The sequence below is a fragment of the Eleutherodactylus coqui genome, chromosome 1 (assembly GCF_035609145.1).
Source record: "Eleutherodactylus coqui strain aEleCoq1 chromosome 1, aEleCoq1.hap1, whole genome shotgun sequence".
Taxonomy (NCBI): domain Eukaryota; kingdom Metazoa; phylum Chordata; class Amphibia; order Anura; family Eleutherodactylidae; genus Eleutherodactylus; species Eleutherodactylus coqui.
In genome coordinates this window covers 249,320,038-249,342,553 of record NC_089837.1, presented here as the reverse complement: position 1 = coordinate 249,342,553, position 22,516 = coordinate 249,320,038, and the positions used below count along the sequence as shown (strand labels likewise).

At 41.5% G+C, this 22,516-nt stretch overlaps 1 protein-coding gene across 1 annotated transcript in view; it reads left to right on the top strand.

Moving 5' to 3' along the window:
* Positions 1–22,516, top strand: part of LIN28B (lin-28 homolog B) — a 70,288-nt gene that overhangs the window by 38,024 nt on the left and 9,748 nt on the right. Inside the window, exon 3 of the mRNA XM_066608060.1 lies at positions 2,142–2,326. Coding sequence (XP_066464157.1) covers positions 2,142–2,326 — 185 coding nt within the window. The remainder of the gene's footprint in view (positions 1–2,141; positions 2,327–22,516) is intronic.

Below are 22,516 nucleotides of genomic sequence, written 5' to 3'. Positions count from 1 at the left end.
ACTTGAAGGGGTATTGATAGCCTTCAGGATAGGTCATCAATAATTAATCAATGAGGGCCTGCCGCTCTGCATCCTTACCAATCAGTTGATCATTTGACCCACTGTCAGTGCAGCGGGTTTGACAGTCCTTGCTGGTCAGCGCCGAAAGTGTAATCGTTGGCTTCACTACCATTAAAATCAGTGGGAGGGTTGCCTCCTAAAATGAGAAAAAACACAAATATTGGTAGACTATGCAATTTTTTTTAAAAGTCAACCTTATTCCTTAAGCCTCCTGCTCACGGGCAGATATTTGCTGCGGCATCCACACCGCCGTTTTGCAGCAAATGGCACCCATAGCATGCTATGGGAAATTGATTATTCCTGCACACTTGCAGAAACAAATTGTTTATGTAAGTGGAAGAAAAATTGCAGCATGCCCCATTTTTGTATGGATTATGCACTGACAGCTTCCATTGAAGCCAATGGAATCCATCTGATCCGCCGCCCTTCTGCAATTGATATTGTGGAAAGGTCGCAGATTCCATGTCATCACTAGGTGATGACGCTGGAAAAGCAGTAAAAAAAAACTGTACTGCTCATGTCCTACGGCTTGCCATGCGGACCATCCGCAGTACAGATGAAAATGAAAGTAAGCAGGTACGCATGGACGCCATTGCTCCCAGGGCGGGATTCCGCTGTGGGATTCTGCATGCGGAATCCGGCTTTGCTGTGTGCAGGAGGCCTTAGTCCTAAGAGTTAAAAAGAGAGAGGAAGAAAGCCTGTTGTCCTCGCTAAACCAAAGAGGCTTTCAAACTGTATTGGCTAGCGTAACATAGCCTTCATATAAGCAGCAGTAAAAATTAATAAATTCTACCCCTCGAACTCCCCCCTCTACATGATTCACAAGCCAAAAATAAACATATGCTATTGGTTTCAGTACTGGTCTTATAACAGGACATAGTAAAAACTGAGTAATAATTTTCCTACCAATTCAAATTTTAACATAAAATCTTTATTTCATATATATTGAGGTGATAGAAAATCACATTATGAATTGGTAATCTGTGACCAATTTATGTTGCCCTATTACATAGACAGAGCCATTCTCCTAATAACCAAAAGAGCATAAAAATTGAATAAAAAAAAAAATATATATATAAGTCGTCAAAGAATATAGCGGAACAACAACTGAATCCGCAGTATCCCTAAGAGCGCTCTCTATTTCTCCCCATGCCTACCAATGGTGCAAGGTGATTGTTCCCAGCAAGAGAAACCAAGTAATCTTGTAGATATACCTTTTAATAGCTAACAAAATACATGATATTATAGCGAGCTTTCCGATCTACTCAGGGTTCTTTCTCAAGCGTTTGGTTAGCAATTACAAGGTAGTATATCTACAAGATTACTTGGTTTCCCGTAATGAGAACAATTACATTTTGCTCTACTGGCTATAGGTTTTGTCAGTGGTGATTGACAGGATGCTGTGTATCAATGTAAATACAGCAGTCTGCTAGACTCCACTGCATTCTTTCATCTCTTCTGTTAGCCAAATGACACAATTTTCCTCTGCTGTTTTGACTAATGGGGGTATGGAACTGTCCATACAATATGCTACCCTTGCATGGGCCAGCAAATTTTGGTGACAAATCTGTTTTAATCTATTAATAAAGCACCCCTTCTGTAAAATACAGGAACACTGAAGGTTTCAAAACTCCATTGACTATTCATTTTTGAATGGGGGCTACATTGCTTAGTATAATGCATGCCTCAATTGTTGCAGAATTAGCTTTAAGATGAACTATGCTCTTTCAAAGCAAGATAGTAAAAGGTATGGAGTGTACTACATTACTTGCTACTATGTGCTTTCCCCTTCAATGCTAGCCACAGCGTGTATAACCTCCCTTCCCATTCAGCACCAGCTGCAGTATAAACCCCAAGCCTAAATTGAGTGCCACTAGCTGTGTGACCTCCTTTTATGATGTGCTCTCCAAGCAATTCTGTATATCAATTTTCTAACCTACGCTAGTGTGACATGAGGGTGAGCAATACTGGGGTAGCTGCAGGTTTCTCAGAATTGTTAACTACTGAGTGGAGTTTCAATTTAAAAGTATGTGCGTGTATACATATATATAATTTTTTTTCTTTTTGTCGTTATGTTGCAGAGCAAACTTTATATGGAAGGTTTTAGAAGTCTTAAAGAAGGAGAGCCGGTAGAATTCACATTTAAGAAATCTTCCAAAGGCCTTGAGTCATTACGGGTAACTGGTCCAGGAGGGAGTCCCTGCATAGGAAGTGAAAGAAGACCCAAGGGAAAAATGATTCAAAAGCGAAAACCAAAGGGCGATAGGTATATGAATTTATTTTCTAATGACCTTCTGTGAAACCACATTTAAAAGCAAGTTAGATTGTTGTCGACACTTAGGAAGTAGTCATCAACAGCCGTTACTTTCTCATACATGTGATCTTTACATTCACTTTTCATATTAAATAATTTGGATACTGGTTTGCAGAATTCTATTTAAAGTGAACCTGTCACTAGGTTCATGCTGCCTTATCCACGGGCACTACAATTGCAGTCATTTGTTTTTATTCTCAAGATTCTGAAGTGCTGTGGTGTTTTAGCTGCTCGTAACAGGTTTTGGAGTCATATGGGCTGGCTAGATATACTCTTCTATACTTAAATGGGGAGAGACCTGTCAATCTATCTGATCTGAGTGGGAAGAAGCCAGAGTGGCCACACCTCAGTGACTCCTAACCTCACTCTAAGTGACTTTTTAAAGTATGCTTTTTTTTTTCTGAAACACTGCAGCATTTTAGAATATATAGTTAGGTATCCAGGTTTCTCATCCATGTAGAGGCTTTTTAGCCCAAAGAGAGGTGTCTGTAGATGTGGGTACACATCCATTAAGGTTCACCTTGACATTGTGGATGGACGCACACGAATTTGATTAACTTGTACTTTAAGAACCTTGCAATTTTTTAATGTAGTTAGTATAAACAGTTCTGCATTTCTATACGGATATTAAGTGTGTATGAGTACTGAGGCATGATTGTTAGAGTATTTTATTACATAAAGCCTTATTAAAGGGATGTTTGGTAACCTGACAATCCCTTTAACTTAACACAATAGTGTACAGTTTAGACTGTAATGGTGGGTAATATTACTAGCCATTTTGTTTGTTTGGGATGAACGGAATTGTCTTCTAGAAACACTGAAAAGCTTTAATGCCATTTGTATGCACTTTACATACTATCTTGTATACCATATTAATATCAATATTAAACTACTCCGTATTTAGGCAAAATCTGGAGTTAACAGTTACCAAGGAAAGCTATGGTCTAAACCAATTGCATTAAGGAGTTAAAGGGGTTCTATCAGCAAAATAAAAAAATAAAAAATTAGACTCTCCTGCATCCTGCCATGCATCCCTGTAGAGTCTAACCTGTGGAAAGAAGAGTTAAAAAAAACAAAGTAAACTTGCCTAATCCCGTTGTATTTCTTCCGTCCATTGTCACATGAGGGGTTATCTCCCAGTGGCTCTTGTGCGCTGACACCAACCTGGCCGCATCTAACCTCTGACGTTCTCGGAGAGTTAACGGCAAGTACACAAGCGTGCTCGCCATCGATTCTTCGAGGACTTCAGAGGTTAGACATTGCAAGGCCAATCAGTGGGCGACGCGTCACTTGTGACGCATCGACCACTGACCCGAGCGGTAGTACTTGCCGTCCATCAGCGGTCAGAACAGCGACAGAAGCTGGCACTTTGCCAGCTTCTGCCCTGTGATAAAAAGCCTGCCGGCGGAACATCAGGAGGGCAGCGGGTTTGTGGTGAACGGCCTGGTAAGGTGAGGTATAAAATTTATTTATTTTTTCCTGACAGAACCCCTTTTTAAAGCAATCTGATGTGTATGTGCGCACATTATCAAGCACCCCACCTCTTTGTAATCCAGAACGTGGACCACCGCAAATATCCCAGAGATTAAAAAATTATTGGGAATTGTCCTACTGGTCCACTACTGGTGTTCACGCAATCCCTGTAACTGCGTCAGTAATGCCCCGACAACTATTTGAAAATATAATGCGATTTTTCCATTTTGCCTAGAATACCCAAATCCTCCCCAAGAAATGCCCCTGTGTATGACATGTTATGTAAACTAAGGCCCCTAATATCCATGTAAAAAGATTCTTTTAAAAATATATACACCCCAATTAAAAATGTGTCTGTGGACAAGCCTCTAATGAGCCTTAAGGGCTGCCTATCATGCCGCCAGTTCATACCCTATAAACACGTCAGGTATGGCGTTAAGTTATACAAAGTGTGCAAGAGCACAACAGGCTATACCTGTGGGGTTTTTAAAAAATTTTTTTATGAAGGCAGGGACCACCACTCATATACCTTTAACTGCCATGTGTATATCAAAAATTATTATACCAGTCTCCAACTTTATAAAGCCCTATGCGACGCAAATACCGGGGCCTGCAGTACACAAAAATAGGGTGGGATTCCCACAATCCCTGGTGTCCAGGCGAGTGTAAAAGGTGGGAGGAGGGGGAACGTCATATGCACTGGCAAGTGACCCCTTGCCGTAAAGTGGGGTGACAGGAAAGATGCCTATATGCTATGGACCGTACATGCATACACCTCCGTTGTTATAAGGGAGAGGGGGGGCGGCAACAGAGAAAAGAAAACCTGTCTCATGGCTAACGATAAATTTATGGCTGGCATAGATCTATCCAACCAGGTGCTTTAGCCATATCTGGTGAAGTGTAAGTTTCAGGGCCTGGTATATCTGATTCAGATCGCTACATATAATGCCTACATCATTTAGAAGATATCCTGGGGAACACTAAGCTTCCTGCAGTTCCAGGAGCAGCTTGTTTAGCACCTTTTGTTTGAGCCCACCACACCCCAGGAATCTTTACAGTCTAAGGTGCGAAGGCTCACAGAGCAACATTTTCTAAGCCCCATCCCTGCCACTGAGGACTAAAAATACCTCCAAAAAAAGTGTCTGGTTTGCAACAAGCAAGGGAGAAGGGAAGAATACCTGATTTTATTGCCTCGTGTGCCCATCCAAACCAGGACTCTGTGATTACCCCTGTTTAGGGAATGCCAAAAAAAAGGGGAGGGGATTATTTTTAGGGAGTCAAATTTTTTTTTTCTGCACAAGTGAGCAATGAGGCCTAGCATTCAGTTGTGCCCTGAATTCCAATGGGTGTTCCCTCAATTATAGGCCTAGTCATATGTCTAGTAAGCAGATTGGGGCTACGATGGGGGTATTGCTGAACACAGAAGAACTACTGCTATAACATTTGGGGTGCGTCTCCCCAGTTTTTCCCTACATGAAACAAAACTGTCATGAAAGTGATACATTTGTGAAAAAGATGAAATTGTATGCATGTTTCACTTGCTTTATTATTTTTGCAAACACGTGGAGTCAGAATGCTCCGTGCACACCTAGGTAAATGGGCTAAAGGGTCTAGATTTCAAACTAGGGTAACGTGTGTGTGTGTGTGTGTGTGTGTGTGTTGGGGGGGGGGTGTTCTATTGTTTTGGCAGTCTTATGGCTCTACAAGGGAGCAAAGGGGTCTGGAATTTATTCAGTTGTGCCCTGAAATTCAATTGGTGTTCCCTCCATTCCAGGCCTAGTCATGTGTCCATTAAGCAGATTGGGGCCACAATGGGTATGTTTCTGAACACACGACAAACGGGGGTATCCGTTTTGGGGTGAAAGCCTTCATTCATGTGTGTGCTGAACAAAAAAAACTTTTTAAAATTACACAATTGCCAAAAAAATTAAAATCATAAGTTTCCTTCTGCTTTGCTTAGATTCATTCAAAAACTGTGTTGTCAAAATAGGCAGTACACCTCTAGATGAATTGGTTAAGAGGTCTAGTTTTCAAAATGGGGTCATTTGTACAGATTATTTTATAAAAGATTTTTATGTAAAAAACTGTGGGGTCAAAATACTCATGACACCCCTCAGTAAATACATTAAGGGGTGTAGTTTTTAAAATGGGGTCATTTGTGGGGGTATCTATCATACTGACACCTATGAGCCTTTGTAATCTTGGCTTGGTATAGGAAAAGAGAATGTTCCGCAACATGTTAATAATTGTTACATTTGTACATCTCCTAAATGATTACAAAAAACTCCAAGTTTTTCAAAAGTGCATCCAGAATAAAGTAAATGGAAATATATATCTTATCAAAAATGTGTACAACAGGTTTGCATATATTTGACATTGCAGTTGAAAATGTGAAAAAAATGACCGTTTGTTTTCAAAATTTTCCCAATTTTGGCACTTATAATAAATATACACAAATTTTATTGGTCTATTTCTATCACCTAAATGAAGTACAACATGTGGCGAAAAAAACAATGTCAGAATTACTTGGATATGCAAAACATTTACAGAGTTATTCTATATTAAAGTGACAGTCAGGTTTCCAAAATTTGGCTTTGTCACTAAGGCGCATACAGGCTTCGTCACTAGGGGGTTAAAGATTTTGGTTTAGATGGCTTAAAAATACAGTATAAATCCATGGAAAGACCAGGTTTAAAAAAAAAAAAAAAAATTAAAAAAAATGACCCATTGAGACATTCTTTCTACTTTCTGTTAGACATATTATGTCCTGAAATTTTTAGTGCAGCATCTCCAAAAGATAGTATAATGTGGAAGTTGCTTGGCAACGAGAAAATGCAGGTCCTGCGTGATCCGCCGTGTCAGGTAGAGCTTTTTAGTTCTCGGTGCTTGTGTTGCTAAGTAACGGGAGGTAATCGCAAGGCCCTCGGATAAAATGGATGCTTTTGAAAATAGACAAGATGTTGAACACCACAGCCACCAACCGACTGTTAGATGTTTTGACACTGACTGCTTTGTGTATATATTGAGCAAATACTTAATTCCCTATAGCAATGCCTGTGATTGTGACAGAAAACAAGAGAGACTTGGCATATATTTGTCATTTGTTCTTCAGCTCTCTATTATTACCTATGTGGCTTTGTTCTTCCACATCTATGCCACTGCTTTACTGTAAGGCTACTAATTGCTCTATTAATTATCTAGATAAGGACACCATTTGTTTAAAATGTGGCTTTAATGTAAAATGATACTTTCTAGGAATTGGGTAAAACCCAAACATGAAATTTTTAAGCTTTTAAGTCTAACTTTGGTATGGTTTCCTTATTGATATGTCAAACTTTGCCAGTCAACACCCAGAAAACAATGAGCACAGTGAGGCCGAATGCAGACGGCCGGGTCGGATTCCGACTGCGGGATTCTTGCAGCGGGATGCGACCCTGCAGTGACCTCCGGCTTATCTGTCCGGCGCCTTCACTCTGCGCTGTGGATGTGCCATCTGGAAATAGTACCTGCTGCGATTTCCACCCCACGAGTGTAATATCGCAATTGATTTCCACTCATGGGTATGGAAATGCATTTTTCAATGCATGTTCTAGGGGCTGTATTTGCTGCGGGATCCGGAGCTCTGGTTCCCGCAGTGCAAATACGCCCGTGTGCATTAGGTCTTTACAGCAACATGTCCTGTGAAAATTATACGTAGTTAGATGCCACTCTCCACTTTTTAAAATGTTGTGATGTGGCAAATCTCAAGGTAGTGCAGCATCCCATAGGGAGACCCCGGACACCTGACATACGTGGGAAGCTGGGAGGGTAAAGTGATGGGTTGTCATGGAGGCACTTGCCAATCTCCTTTCTTGGACGGATGACACACCATCAAGGCCAGAGTATTACTGCATGCCACCAAAGACACCCCTATGATAGGGAATGCCAATAATACAGGAAAATGGTGTTGTAGTTGTCATGGGTGATGCCACCGCTCCTACACATCGGCATGACCTTTGGCGGAGAATAAATGCAGACAGACAGTCTTTGAGTACCACGGGTTCCTAGGAACGGTTAGGGCCCGGAATAATCTTTTACTTGCAAACTCTAACAGATTACACAAGGCAGTTCAGTAAGATTTGACAGTGCAGGCAAATGACTTTTTCAAATGTAGTAAAGATTATTCTCTTGCAGTACCTCCACCCTGACACAAAGACGCATGGGTGTGACAGTTAACGGGTATACCTTTTATGTGGTGATCCTGGCTCTGGATGGCCGCGTAGAAAAAATTAGACAGAGAGCTAGTACCTCTCCACTCACATCCAGAATTCAGAAATCACAGGAAAATCTCTTCCTCCTTTTCCATCTTCTCCACTAGGAACCTGAAGGTGTTTCAATGTGACTCTGTATTAGGTGAAACTTGAGTAGCAGACAAGATGCAAGACCCCTTCCCCCTCTCAATCACTTCTATTTATACCTTCTCTCATACCGTGTGACATGACAAACATGATACATTTACACACAGACTTGGATTTTATTAAAGTCAACCTCTTGAGCACTGCAGCTGTGCAACACACATACTGGAAATGACAAGACAGGTTTGCACAGTGCATCCACATAAGACAAACATATATGGCATTTATGGAGGGGACCAGGATGATGTACTAGGTCACTACAAAAGGCTAGCACTTTATAAATGAACACCACCAAACAATCCTGTAGGGGCTGAACAGGCAGGCCACGACAAATTCAGTATTTTATATTCCAATGAAATTCCACAACCTTTGTGCATCCAAAACTGAGTAAAAATCTGCACGATTGATGCAAATTCTGACTCCAAATCGTCTACGCTTCCGCATCTAATTTCAGAAAATAAGATGCTCCCCCTTCCTTCCGAAGCTTTTGCGCACTCATTGATTCCTTCACTGTGCATCTGGCGGCCTCAAATGACCATCAGTTGACCAGCAGTGCTGCACTCACTAGAGGCTGCCGGGTGCCTGAAGTGGGAAACACAGAGCACGAAAACTTCAGAAGTAAGGGGGAGTGCGTTATCTTCTAAAATCAGCTTCAGCTGATTTCAAGTCAAAGTCCGTGCCAATGGTGTGGCTTTTGACACTGACTTTTGCTGAAATGCTTCAGATGTTGCTGCAGAATTTTCCGCTGTGGAGATTTCACAGCATTTCCACTGTATGTACTTTAGGCTGGGTTCACATCCATGCTATGACTTTCTGTTTTTAGTTCCGTTCATTTTGTGCCCGAAGGGAAAAAAATCTTCATGCTTTTAATAAGAGGAACTAATCTAATCTTGTAGTAAACGTTTTGTTAATGGCAAACCAGCAATAGAAATGGTTAAACAGCCAGCTTTTGAGACTCATTTAGCATTCTTCAAGCATGATATAACAATGTATCTAAAGAAACACACATTATATTACGTACACACAAAAGAACATTACTGGATAAAAGTTTGGAGATAGTGTAAAAATTTTGCCGCAATTGATGTACCTTCAGAGACCTGATGCCCCCTTTATCTCTGGACCAGATTCCTTAGATGTTTTAGCAGAACCTAAATCCCTCTAACAAATTTAGTCTTGTGCTAAAAGTGTCAAAGACCGTCATAAATTTGTATTCTCAGATTCTTTGGGATTTAATTTAAAGTTGCCATATAACTACTTTTGTTTGTTTAACCCCTTAAGGACCAGGCTGTCTTGTAGCTGAAGGACCAGAACCCATGTGGTGGTTTTACTCCCCCTTTTTATTTATTTTAGCTATCAAAATTATTTTTGCTGTGTTTTTTTTTTCCATGACACGTAGGGCTATTTTTTTATTTAAAAAAAAAACTTTCACTGACTTTTTTTTTTTTTTTGGTGTAAAAAGCTAAAAAAAAGATGTTATTTTAATTAGTATATTTACACTAAAATAAAGTGTGGGACTGGATTCCTCATTTTTTGTTTCGGACATTTTGATATATAATATGTGTGGTTTTGGATTACAGGGCGCTTATAGCGACGTTTTTGGTTGGCGAGAGGGTTAAATACCCCTCCTGCCTTCTCCGAGTTATCAGCTGTCACTAACAGCTGATAAACCCGTTCCTGCCTCTGATTGATTGCAGAGTAGGAGGCTTAAAGCGCCGCTGTAATTTTACATATGGCGGTGCTTTAAGCCCAGGTCCAGCGCCATAAATTTACAGTGCCTGGTCCTAAACTGGTTAATATTGTGTCTTGGGCTGCAAAAATGATTAGCCACAGGTAAATGTATTTTCGATTTTTCTTTAATTATTTGAGTATTAAATGCTTGAGAACTAAAATGCTACTGACTGGGGACTGACTGTAGTATCTGGTTCATAAAGGTTGTATGTGGTGAACTGGAGAAATTATCTGTAGTGTTACTAACTTGCACATCTAATTTAACAAGGCCCTTCATGAACTAGAAAAAGATTAAAATATTGTAGTAAAACCTGCAGATAAAGGGGGAAACTTGGACCAGGAACAGTAACGTGAGGTGTCTTAGAAAAGTTATAAATCTTTTAATGAATGATCCCACAGCAAAATATAAGGCAGAGCTGATTCTGATTCTAAATTAAACCTGCACACGAGCTAATAGACAAGGGAATTTTTATTAATTTTTTTTAATTTCCACGAGTGGCCTTTTATGACCTCCATAAGGGTCTGAACCCTGGGCTAATGGGAAGATGCTGAAACAGCTGTCTATGAATGGATTCTGGCTTGGTTTTCAATTCCCAATCATTGTTATAAGGCTTGTCTAAAGAGTCTAACATTGGCTTGCAGGAATGTTGCAGAGGTATTATGCCATCTTCCTTATTTGCATATCTCCCAGAGGAGCATGGATGGCCTTCAGCCTCTTTGCTCACCTTCTAGGTGCTCTCCTTGAGGAGAAACGACACCCACAGTGGCACTTCTATATATGTGTATGCAAATTTGTTATTTTATTATTCAGACACTGTGATGCCATGTTGGTGATTTTCTAGAACTGGTATTATTTCTACATTAAGACAATTGGATGTTGCTATGATATGATACCTTTATGTTTACACTATTATAACTTTGTAATTTTAAAAAACAAAGTGCAGCGTGTACACCAAGGCTTTATTTACTCTTGTTGTTACTTGGTCTGGTTTCCGAGACTTGGAATGCCAGAATACCATGGTATGTTGCACTTTTCAATCCTGCATTAAAAAAGTTAAATGGACAACTATTGAACCCATTATAAATCAATGGCATCCATTTAAAACTTTTACAACAGATTCTTCATGGAATTTAATGAACTACATAAAAATGGAGACGGATACCAGTGTGAACAAGGTCTAAATAGGGGGTATATTTTAACCCTGTGCTAGGGCATTGTGATCTGTAAACCTTCGCTGTACTTGTAGGCTGTTTTATAAAATGATAAAGTTTAGAGAAACAATGGTATTTAACAGGAATCCAATATTGATAACGGTTTCCTTAAAAATAGGTCATCAGTATTTGATTTGTGGGGGGTCTGCCACTTTGGAACCCTGATGATCAACTGTTTAGAGGGATTGTAGTGCCTGGGTGAGCACTGCATCCTTTTCTCAGGCCAGTGGTGTTGGGTTCATTTATCACATGGCCTGAGAGCAGCTTAGCCCCTTTCATGTGAATGGGATTCAGCTGCTATACTAGAGGCCGCCGCCGCTGTGCATGGCAAGCAGTGATGAGGCCAAATGGCTCGCCCCCCCTCAAAAAGCTGATTGGCGGGGTGTATTCACCAATGACCTAATAACCTATCCTAAGCATAGGTCATCAGTACTGGAGTCCTGAAAAGCCTCTCTAAGGCCAGGCACACACAAACGGGTTGGTTTCCGCATGCCGTAGGCCCGAAGCAGATTCCGGCTGTGAGCCTGGACGGTCACCTTGCGTGCCTGATTTCTCTATTGCGGATGACCGTGTACAGTGGGTTTTTTTTCGAATTGTTTGCATTTTTTTTCGCCTTGACTAAGTGATCACGCGGGTACCCACATCAAATACGCAATGGAGGCCATCCGCGGCAAAATCTAGCATGCTGCGATTTTTCTTTCGCTCTGAGAATATGCAACCTGTATCTGGAAGTGTGAAGGAAAATCGAAAGTTCATACCTTTCCCAATGTTTGTGTTTTGCTGCAGATCCACCGTGCGGACGGCAAACGCGGATTCTGCAATTTATAATCTGTTTGCGTAAGACCCCTTTTAATCTAGATTTCAATTTATTTTTTTCTCGGTTCTAATACCCAGCAGCGATTCCTGCCTTGTGGATGCACTGTATTTAAAGTTGTGGATTTGTAATGCATATTTTTCATAGCCAATCAGCAACTAATCGGCTGCAAGGAAACAAGAGATGTGCGAATATATAAAAATACATGCATGCCCATTTCCGTGCCATTTGTAACAGACTGAGTTATTTCTGAACATGATATTGACATAAAATGTTACAGAGCACAGTTTAAAGTAGCATTTTAGTCTGGGTTGACTGGTAAAGCAGTGTGTTTTATCTTAATCCTTTTGTTGGGCTCATAAATTTATTCAAATCTACCCACTTGTTGGCCTTGAATCTAATGTGGTGACAAGGCTTCTCCAAACGTTTTGAAACCATTGGTTTTTAAGCACTGATGGCTTCAGTTGATGAAAACAGCATCTGCTTCGCTTCTTGAAGATGCTGCTGGTGCATTGTTTGCAGATGCAAATGATTCAATGGACAAAATAGCTAGAACTCCATATTTCATCAGGACTGCTGTGGCAGATGCACTGCCTTTTAAGAGTTAAATTTATGCAGCGAGTATTCAATCTGTTTTATACTGAACATTTGCATTAAGACGCGGTTTAATGCTATATAGTTTAAATACAATTTTGAGCAGCTTTGCTGTAATTATATGCAGTGCTTAGAGGAAAAGAAAACGTACCTAGTCTACAGTGTTCCAGCTTTCAAGTCATCTGGCACTTCCTTTTGAAGACTCGCATATCCGTTGTACAGTAGCTGCTTTAACAACAGCTTACAAGTTAATCGGTGATTGGCCAAACTACTGTAGTCGGCACAGTAAAGACAGTCTTTACTAACGTGCAGTAAGTGCTGTTGTATATGCGCTCAGGCATTCAATATGCAGGATAGATTTCTTTTCATTTAAACAATGTGAAATATTTAGAATTTTTTTTTTTTTTTTTGCAGAGACTTGTCATTTGAATTTTTAAATTATTCTTTCAGGCAGAAGTTGATGGTCTCAGTCTTTTGAGGCCTGTCTCTCTCTAACCCCTGACCTTTACTCGCATAGAGTCAACATCCGAGGGCAGGAGATTAAGGCAGTTTAAAGACTAGAGTGGGAAGTGAAACGGAAAAATTAGCTTGCATATTTAGGTGCAAACATCAAAGTCCAGAAATGTGCTTGTAGTGAATCCTATGTTGGAGCTTAATAAAGTTTATTTTCTGTTCGTTTCAAGGTGGATAACTCTTTTTAAAAGAGATGTATGTTATTGTTAATACAACAGTTATTGCTGTCTGCAGCCATTTTAGGGTGTGGCCATTTAATGACCCGAATTCTTTTTAGCAGCTTAGAAATTTTATCTATTTTTTTTTTTTAAAGACTTCTGTTTTATCATTTAAAAAGAAAAAAAAAAAGTGGCCATTTTGAAAACACAGTAAGATCATGGTCAGAAACCACTTCCAAGTGGTTTTAGCAATAGTCGTTTATTTGGTAAGCCTTTTGTGTGTGTGTGTGTGTGTGTGTGTGTGTGTGTGTGTGTGTATATATGTATATATATGTGTATATATGTATATATATGTATATATATGTATATATATGTGTGTATATATATATATATATGTGCTATATATAATATAAATATATATATATTATGTGTATGTATATAATATATATATTTCACTGTAAAAGAAAAAAATCAAGTTGTCATTTTGCTCCAAAACTCGGCATGCAGTTACATCTCAGGCAGATATACAAATAATTAGTTGTGGGGTGATTTGATGAATGGTCATACCATCTGAGGCCCTACAGGTGGTTCCAACATTATTAAAAAGGCTCCCAGAGGCTGCTTGTGTGTAGTGGACCTCATTTTCTGCTTTAACAGAGTTTGAGAGGGGGCACATTATTGGAATGCAATAAGCTGGATGGTCATATCGACGAATTGTCCACCATATGGGCCGTTCTGATCAGACTGTTAGGAGGTGTTGGGACCTGTGGATGCGAGAGGTCACACACAGAAGGTGACCAGGTTCAGGATGCCCTTGATAGACCACCAGTAGTAGTAGAGAGGATCATCTACTCATCTGACAAGTACGAGCAGCTCCAACTGTTTCATTGTCCGCCATCCAGAGACAGGTGGCGCCATAGTTGTAGGCCTCTATGTCTGTCTCAACCATTTCCAGGGGCTTGGCTGAAGGACATTCGGTCTTACGGCGCCCATTATGTGTTTTGCCTTTGACACCCACCCACTGTCACCTCCTTTTGTAGTGGAGGAGTTGTAGAGGTGGCGGAGCTGCAGCTACTGCTTCTGAGCGACTCCCTGTCTGCTGCAGAGCCTCATCGGCCTCTCTGTGGTGGTATTGGGTGGTTATTTAAAATAATTTGTGATGCCAGTGCTGAATAGCACAAAATGTGGAGTGTGAAGAAAATATGAAATCGCACAAAGTCAAGGATTAAGATTAAATGTAATGAATTGTTGTTTTTTCCTCTCAGGTGAAATCAGGCAAATCATTCGTCAGTGTACAGTTGAAGACCAATGCATTTATTTTATGGTTTATCTTTATCAAAGCTCATGAAACTCACGATTTATGAATAATGTGCAAGGGATCCTCTACGACAAGTCAGACAATAGGGTGCGATCAGATGGAGTCTCTGACTGATTAAAGGCCCATTTAGACGGGACACTCGTCCCTGCACCTGCTAGTATCGCTGGCTTACAGTGGGGCAGATGGAGATTTCTCTACTCGCTCTCCCCCGCCCCTCTCCATTGACCTAACACAGTGGCCGTTCAGTACTAGACGGCTGCTCTTTACACTGAGCGATCAGTGATCTGCTCATCATCCATGCTGCATAAATGATGGTTGATGAGTTGATTGCTCAGTGTAAATAACTGTCCACTATTGATCGGCTGCCATGTTAAGGCAATGGAGAGAGGCAGGGGAGCGCAAGGAGTGTAATCTCCTGCAGCCTCCCCGCTGTGAGTCAGCGATACTAGCTCCCGTGCAGCAGCTCGAGAACGAGTGTCGGACATTGTTTGCCTGACACTCATCCCATCTAAATTGGCCTTTACATCTAACTCTGCTGCTCTCCTCACTCACTATCCCTTCAGACTGACTAGTTAACTGTTCTCTTCTCCAACTAAAAACTCAGTACTCACTCGACTGCTGCTCTGCTCTGACACTCGACTAACTCATTATAATGATACAACTGCTTTCCTGACTCTCCCCGCTTCTCTCAATGACCTCTCTCTCCTATATCCTCCACAAACTGACTCTAGAAATCCTTCTCTGCTCTCTCACTGTAACACTTGGCTGAATTGACCTCTCACTACTGTTTTCCCCAACGACTAACTGACACAAACTGCCTGTACACACTTGTTGTTGTTTCACTTCCCGTGCGGGCTCTGGCGTTGCATAGCAACCAGCGCGCCAATCATGGAAGCCCTCGCTCCTGTCACCCCACGGCTTTACAGCTCATCAGGGTGCTCCGCTCATCTGTGCTGCTGCCCCATTAGAGCTGAATCTGCCAGCAGCCAATGAGAATAAACTCGTTGCCGGGCAGATTAATTGCTCAGTTGCAGGGCAGGTTAACCCCTGCTTGGCCTACAGAAATTAAACGCCAACAAATAATGGCAAAAGCGCTTTTTTAGGATCCATTTATGGGCCATTACAACGTGAACGGCAAAACTAGACTACTATAGATTGGAAATGGGTAGTATTCAGCAATGAACATAGATTTAATTTGGACACTGGTCGTGTTTGTATCTAGAGACCTCGGGGTGATTGCCTCAATCCTGCCTTTGCTGTGGAGCAGCAAATTGCCTCCACTGCTGGTATGATGGTCTGGGGGGGGGGGGCCATCACATATGGGAGTCGGTCACCCTTAGTAGTGGTACAAGGGACAATGACAGCTCAGCGATATGTTCAGGACATCCTGAAGCCACATGTGTTGCCTCTCATGGCAGCTTCCAACAGGAATTTCCTAGTAGGATAATGCTCGGCAGCACACAAGGGGTCATAGGAATGTCTCCACAACATTGCCACATTTCTGTGGTCTGTCCGGTCACCAGATTTATCACCAATAGTACATGTATGGGACCATCTGGGATGCCATCTTCAACAGCCTGAGTTTGTATGATCTAGAAGCTCAGTCACAGCAAATGTGGACGGATATGCCGTAGGATGCCTCCACGACGCCCGTATTACATCTTGCATCCAAACTAGAGGTGGTACAACAGCATACTAGACCCTCCCTTCCAGTGTTTTCAATAAATGTTATCCTCGTGCTTTGATATTGCAATCACTCAGATCAATGTTAGAATCATATGAAGTATCATTTGATTCCAACAGCTCCTTCTAGGTGCTTGATTTTATTTATTTTTTTGGTTGTGTGTATAAAGGTGAAAGCCATGACTCGCCACTAGTTCTCTAACCTCCCAATATCGTACAAACATGAAATTTGGCACAAGCATTCTTTAGGTCCTAAATAGGAAAAGTAAAAGGGTCACAACTTGATTATTCAATGCTAATTGCAAAAGTAACTGCACCCCTATGTAATGTAACTTCCTGGTGTTGTACAACCGTGAAATTTGGCACATCAATTTAACTGACCCCTGTGTGCATATAATGAGGAGAATCTACCTCACCTCTATGTATATACTGAGGAGAATATAACGGACCTCTATGTGCATACACTGCAAGACTGTAAAGTACATAAGTAAGCGGCCATGGACTGCAGGGATAGAGCATGCCATTAAGGCTAAGAAAGGGCTGCAACCTCCAGTCTGGGGTTCAATTTGAATAAAAAGGGGCATTACCTTTTAAGGGTAAAGTGAGGAGAATTAGAGGGGTAGCATATTCTGCAGAGGGACATAGATTCTCTGCAGACTGCATGTACCAAACGCTTCTCTATGTATATACATATTTTACTCCTCAGTTCCTCTGACCTCATAACTTCATCAAAATTTTCCGTGCGAACAACCGGTGAACACCTGCACCAAATTAACTCAGATGAAGCCGGGTATATCAGTGTGTGTGTGATATATATTACTCACGACTTACCTGATTAGCAGATGACTGTTGAATGGCCGGTTTATTAGAGATTTCCATCTAGTAGCCTGTTGTATCTCCTTTTGGCCTTCAGAGCTTCAGTAATCTTGCTGTGGCATACATTTCACCAGGTGTTTAATTTGTGCTCCTAGGAATATTGGTTCATGTGGACAGGATAGCTTCTTGCAGTGCAGTTGCCACAAAAATAATATAGATGTACTGACATGCCATTCTATCTCATCCCAAAGATGCACTACTGGATTAATATCTGGGGACTGTCAAAGCCAGAGATGCATTGGGGGACAAAAAGTGAATGGAGCAATGGTCATATATGCACACCACTACTCCGTTTTACTCTGACTCTGGGTACTCTGTTTTGCATGAGACCTATGGGTCCCGATGTTCAGACTCCCAGTGATGAATTATCACCTATACTGTAGCTATGTGATTAATTTTTTTGTGGGATAACCCTTTAAGTGTATTCTGTAAGTGGGGGGAAATTGGCAGAACTTTTTTCAAATAGGATTATCCAGTTCTTTAAAATAATCTAAGGGCAGGCCATCCATATTAGATCGTGTAGGTTTTAGTCTCTGCACCTCCCGTGATTAGCTCTTTGCAGGACCGTGGTGCTTTTAGAAGTATTGTGTCCAATTAACTGTTTACACGGCTTCATATTGCATAATGCCATACTTCTAGTATCAGCTGTGCTGGGTGTTGCAGATTTGTACGATTCTCTTGAATGGGGCAGAGACAGCTATGCCAAACATAGCCGCTACTAAAAGTAAAGGCAAATGGGGTAATAGTCACAGAATTGGGTAGGGAGGGTGCTGGAGAAGAGAGGTGCCAAAATGTGTGGGCAGCAAACTCTGCAGACACAAGTAGTGGGTGGAAGATGTTCTCATAGCAGTTTGTCTCAGGAAAAGAAGAGAAAAGTAAAGAATGCAATTGTATAAGTGATTACAATACTGTCAAGTGCCTCTGTAGAATTGGTATCTACCATTGTATATCCACTGAGTGGTATTAATATTGCTCTTTGATTACTGGCTTTTATTCAGTAACAGTATGGTAATATGGAGTCACTAAGTAGTGGTCATGGTGTGGCGATTTTAGGTTGTCTTTTGTGTAGCGATTGTTATTTGGGAGTTGTATAGTCGTAGTAATGATCTTTCTAGATTGTTTAGGTTTTTTTGTTCAATTTCAGTCTTGAGGTAATATATAATCATTGGGTGGTTGAAACTTTTGGTCATGGTATAGTGTAATTGGATAACTATATGTATAGAAATCCCTTTTTTTTTATTTTATTTTTTTATAGGAACATATGCCTTTGGGCTGTGTCCCTGATCTTTTAAGATCCTAGCAATACCCGGGGAAGAGCTGGAGATCAGCCTTGCCGCTTACTGCATGCAGTCTTCTGATAGTGTCACTGTTTTTAGTATAATAATTCTGCACTTGGGGCCACACTCTAATTTTACATAGGGTCACACTTTGCTAAAACTGGTCCCTGTGCACACCAATGGGAAGTGAGGATGTGAAATTGCCGTAATTTCACTAAATTTGAGGTTTATGTATTATAGCATAACTTTGGATGTTTATGATCATGAAGTGTCAAAAGAAATGTGGAGTAGTAGCAGCAGCCAAAAGTGAATTTTATCTGCCCTTCCCCCTTTTTACTTCAGTCAAAGATGTTACCAAGCATAACCTTTATACAGCTTTCCCAAACTCCTAATTCAGGTTTGTACTTGAAATGTTAAAACCAGCCTACATCATAAAATTAAGCAGAAATGCAAATTTTTCTTATACCATCCCCAAATTTTCCTGTATTTTAGGGAAAGGTAAAGCATTTATATTGAAGTTCAAATGGCTATAAATTAATCAACTCCTAAAAATGGATGTTTTAACTGAAAACTATATAAAGAACATTGGGGGACTGTTCGACATTGTACAAGGCACGCATGTCGAAACCTCAGTTTGGCTGCTGTCACTCTTGGAGAAGCTTGCTCTACTGAAAATATATTTTTATTTTTCATGGAGCTTGATAATGCTCCTCCAGACGCACGCACGCGCACACATGCTCACACACAACCGCTGGGATCAGTGTCCCATAGTGTTCTGACAGACCTGGTACGAGCAGGGTTGCCAGGGTTTAAATACATATAGCCCTGCCTCCCCTGCAGGGGGCTCGTCTTACCCAGCACCAATCATGGCCGCGCAAGCTGTAGAGAGGCGTTCCCGGAGGCTCCGATCACATGACCGCTGATAGTCTCTGTCATTATCACAAGACCTCTCGGGTGCCGTTCTAGTCTGCGCATGTGTGCAATTTCTCCCTATTTTCCGGAGTACATCGCTCACATGAAAGAAAGCTGTCATTGCCTTTCACTTTACAGGTTTATGTAATATAGTGCACATGCTTTTTATCTCTATTATCATGACAGGTATACAATGTATTAAAAGACCACAGGTTTTTATTCTCTCATTGTATATATTTATGCACTTTATAATGTTTTTCAACATGACAGTTAGATTGACTAAGGCCGCCTGCACACGGGCGGAAATCCCGCGGCGGGATTTCCCGCGGGATTTCCGCCACTGAAAGTTTGCATAGGAGTGCATTACAATACGCACTCCTATGCAGACGGCCGCAGTTTGGCCGCGCGACATCTCGCGTGGCAAACAAACCGCGGCATGTCCTATTTTTGTGCGGGGCTCGCACTCACCGGCCGCCGGCGGGACCCGACCCGAGAGCCTGCAGGGACGAGCGCGTACTCACCCGCGCCTGGCGGCCCCGGCTCTTTCATGTGCCGGCTGCCGCGCAGCCGGCGCATGCGCGGACCGGAGCCGGCGGCCGGGTGAGTACGAGCCCCGCACAAAAATAGGACATGCCGCGCTTTGTTTGCCACGCGAAATCTCGTGCGGCCAAACCGCGGCCGTCTGCATAGGAGTGCGTATTGTAATGCACTCCTATGCATACTTTCAGTGGCGGAAATCCCGCCGCGGGATTTCCGCCTGTGTGCAGGCGGCCTAATTCAGATAGATGCCGGGTTTTTTTATTATTATTTTGGGACTGAACAGAAAAGTAAATAAAAGTATCGTAACTAAGTGCACCTAGCAATCTATGATTAATATACATACATATGAGATTTACAATACTGAATTGAAATAATTTTCATCTAATATACACGATTGAGACCAAGTATCTCATTATAGCAGACCATAATTAGGGTGGCTATATATATCTACACCTCTAGGAAAGAAGCAATATAGGTCTTTATACACCGTCAGGATTCGCATTGTTTAAAATAAATAGAGGTGTTATTAATTTGTGTCACTACAAGCTCTTGTCTTTATTTTTAACAGAATAAATAAAAGTTAATTTTTAAATAATATAGGATATTTCTTTAGTGGGTCCTTTTCAGTGAATAAATATAGATAAAATAAGAACCCTACTGTCTCAGTGAATAAACATTTTAAATTGCTATTTTGAAAATGCTGCATTTAAAACATGCCGTGTTTACAGGCACCTGTGTGAGAGCAGCCTAACTGTTTATTTTAAAGGGTTTCTCTTATCAGAACAAATTCTGTCCATACATCCTAATATGGCATATGGATGTCATAGAAGGGATGTTACGTCCCAAAAATATGCCAGAAATGAGAGGCGCCGTGCTGGACCTGGCAGTCTACTATTACATGGACTACATCTCCCTGGCAATGACTTCTGCAAGGAAAATATGTGGCTGGCTGTAGCTTTCCCTGGCAGCTGATTGCCAGAAAGAGCGAACCCAGACCCTCCGAGTTCAGCTGATCATGACACCTTCTGTTGGAAATGAAAATAACCTTTAATCAGTGTCTGTAATTCTTCATTCAATGCTTTTCCGGCAAATGGATGTACCGTTATAGACAAACGCAGACTATTAAAAAGAAGCTGTGCTCTTTCTTCCTATCTTACGATCAAGATAGGGAAGAGAAGTAAGAGACTACGCCAATATTCCAAATAAGATATACGTTTGTGGACATTTTAAAGGGACCCTATCATCACAGAGCATCGCCATAAACTAAATTATGGTGCTGTTCCGCGAGGTGACAGGGAGCACCTGGATGTATCTTTTATACTTGCCTACTCCCTGGTTCCTCCCATGAAGTCTACGCAGTATCTGAAAATTTGCACATGCTCTGCCATAGAGTTCAACTAGAGAGTTTGCACATAGCGGTCTGAAAGGAGTCAAATTGTCAGAGATAGAAGAAAAACTCCAACATCAGCCCGGACTTCATTAAAACTTCCTTCTGTATTCATACATCATTAAAATACAGGGCATAGTACACATGTTGAGTTGCTACACATTTCAGAAATGACTTTCCTTCATCATGGCATATCCTCCATTAAACCCACACTCCCCTTAAAGGGGTTGTCCCGCGAAAGCAAGTGGGGTTATACACTTCTGTATGACCATATTAATGCACTTTGTAATGTACATTGTGCATTAATTATGAGCCATACAGAAGTTATCAGAAATTTTTCACTTACCTGTTCCGTTGCTAGCGTCCTCGTTTCCATGGAGCCGTCTAATTTTCAGCGTCTAATCGCCAGATTAGACGCGCTTGCGCAGTCCGGGTCTTCTTCTTTTCTCAATGGGGCCGCTCGTGCCTGAGAGCGTCTCCTGGTAGCTCCGCCCCGTCACGTGCCGATTCCAGCCAATCAGGAGGCTGGAATCGGCAATGGACCGCACAGAAGCCCTGCGGTCCACCGAGGGAGAAGATCCCGGCGGCCATCTTCAACCGGTAAGTAAGAAGTCACCGGAGCGCGGGGATTCAGGTAAGCGCTGTGCGGATTTTTTTTTAGGTCCCTGCATCGGGTTTGTCTCGCGCCGAACGGGGGGGCTGTTGGAAAAAAAAAAAACCCGTTTCGGCGCGGGACAGCCCCTTTTAAGTCTACTACAAAAACCTCACCAGTTAAAAACATCCAAAGACAGATTAACAAAGGAAAAGCACCTCTAATTGGTCTCCTTTTTCTATTGCCTGAAAAAACAATCCATCAGAGCAACCTGCATGTTCTGCAAAGTGTTGCGGTAGATTTGCCTCCAAATGAGAGCTTTTAATGCTCCAGTTGTGAAACCAACATGCTGTACATTGCAAGATTTATATGTGATCAAATATACCCCAAAAGTGGAATTGCAATTTATGTATGTTCTGATAGTTTCTGGAGTATGCATGGACTTCACAGCGGGAACCTGGGAGTGGGTGTAAAAGATACATCCCAGCTCCCTGTCTCCTCCCGCAAGAGCACAATTACTTTAGTTTATGATGCTGTACTGTGGGGAGTGTTACATACAATAATATTTACTTAAAGGAACACTGTCATTTCCTAAAAAATGATCCAAACCTTAGTGCCCTTTCCAGGCTAAAATTCTAAACTGCTTTTCCACACTAGGATTCCTACCTCCC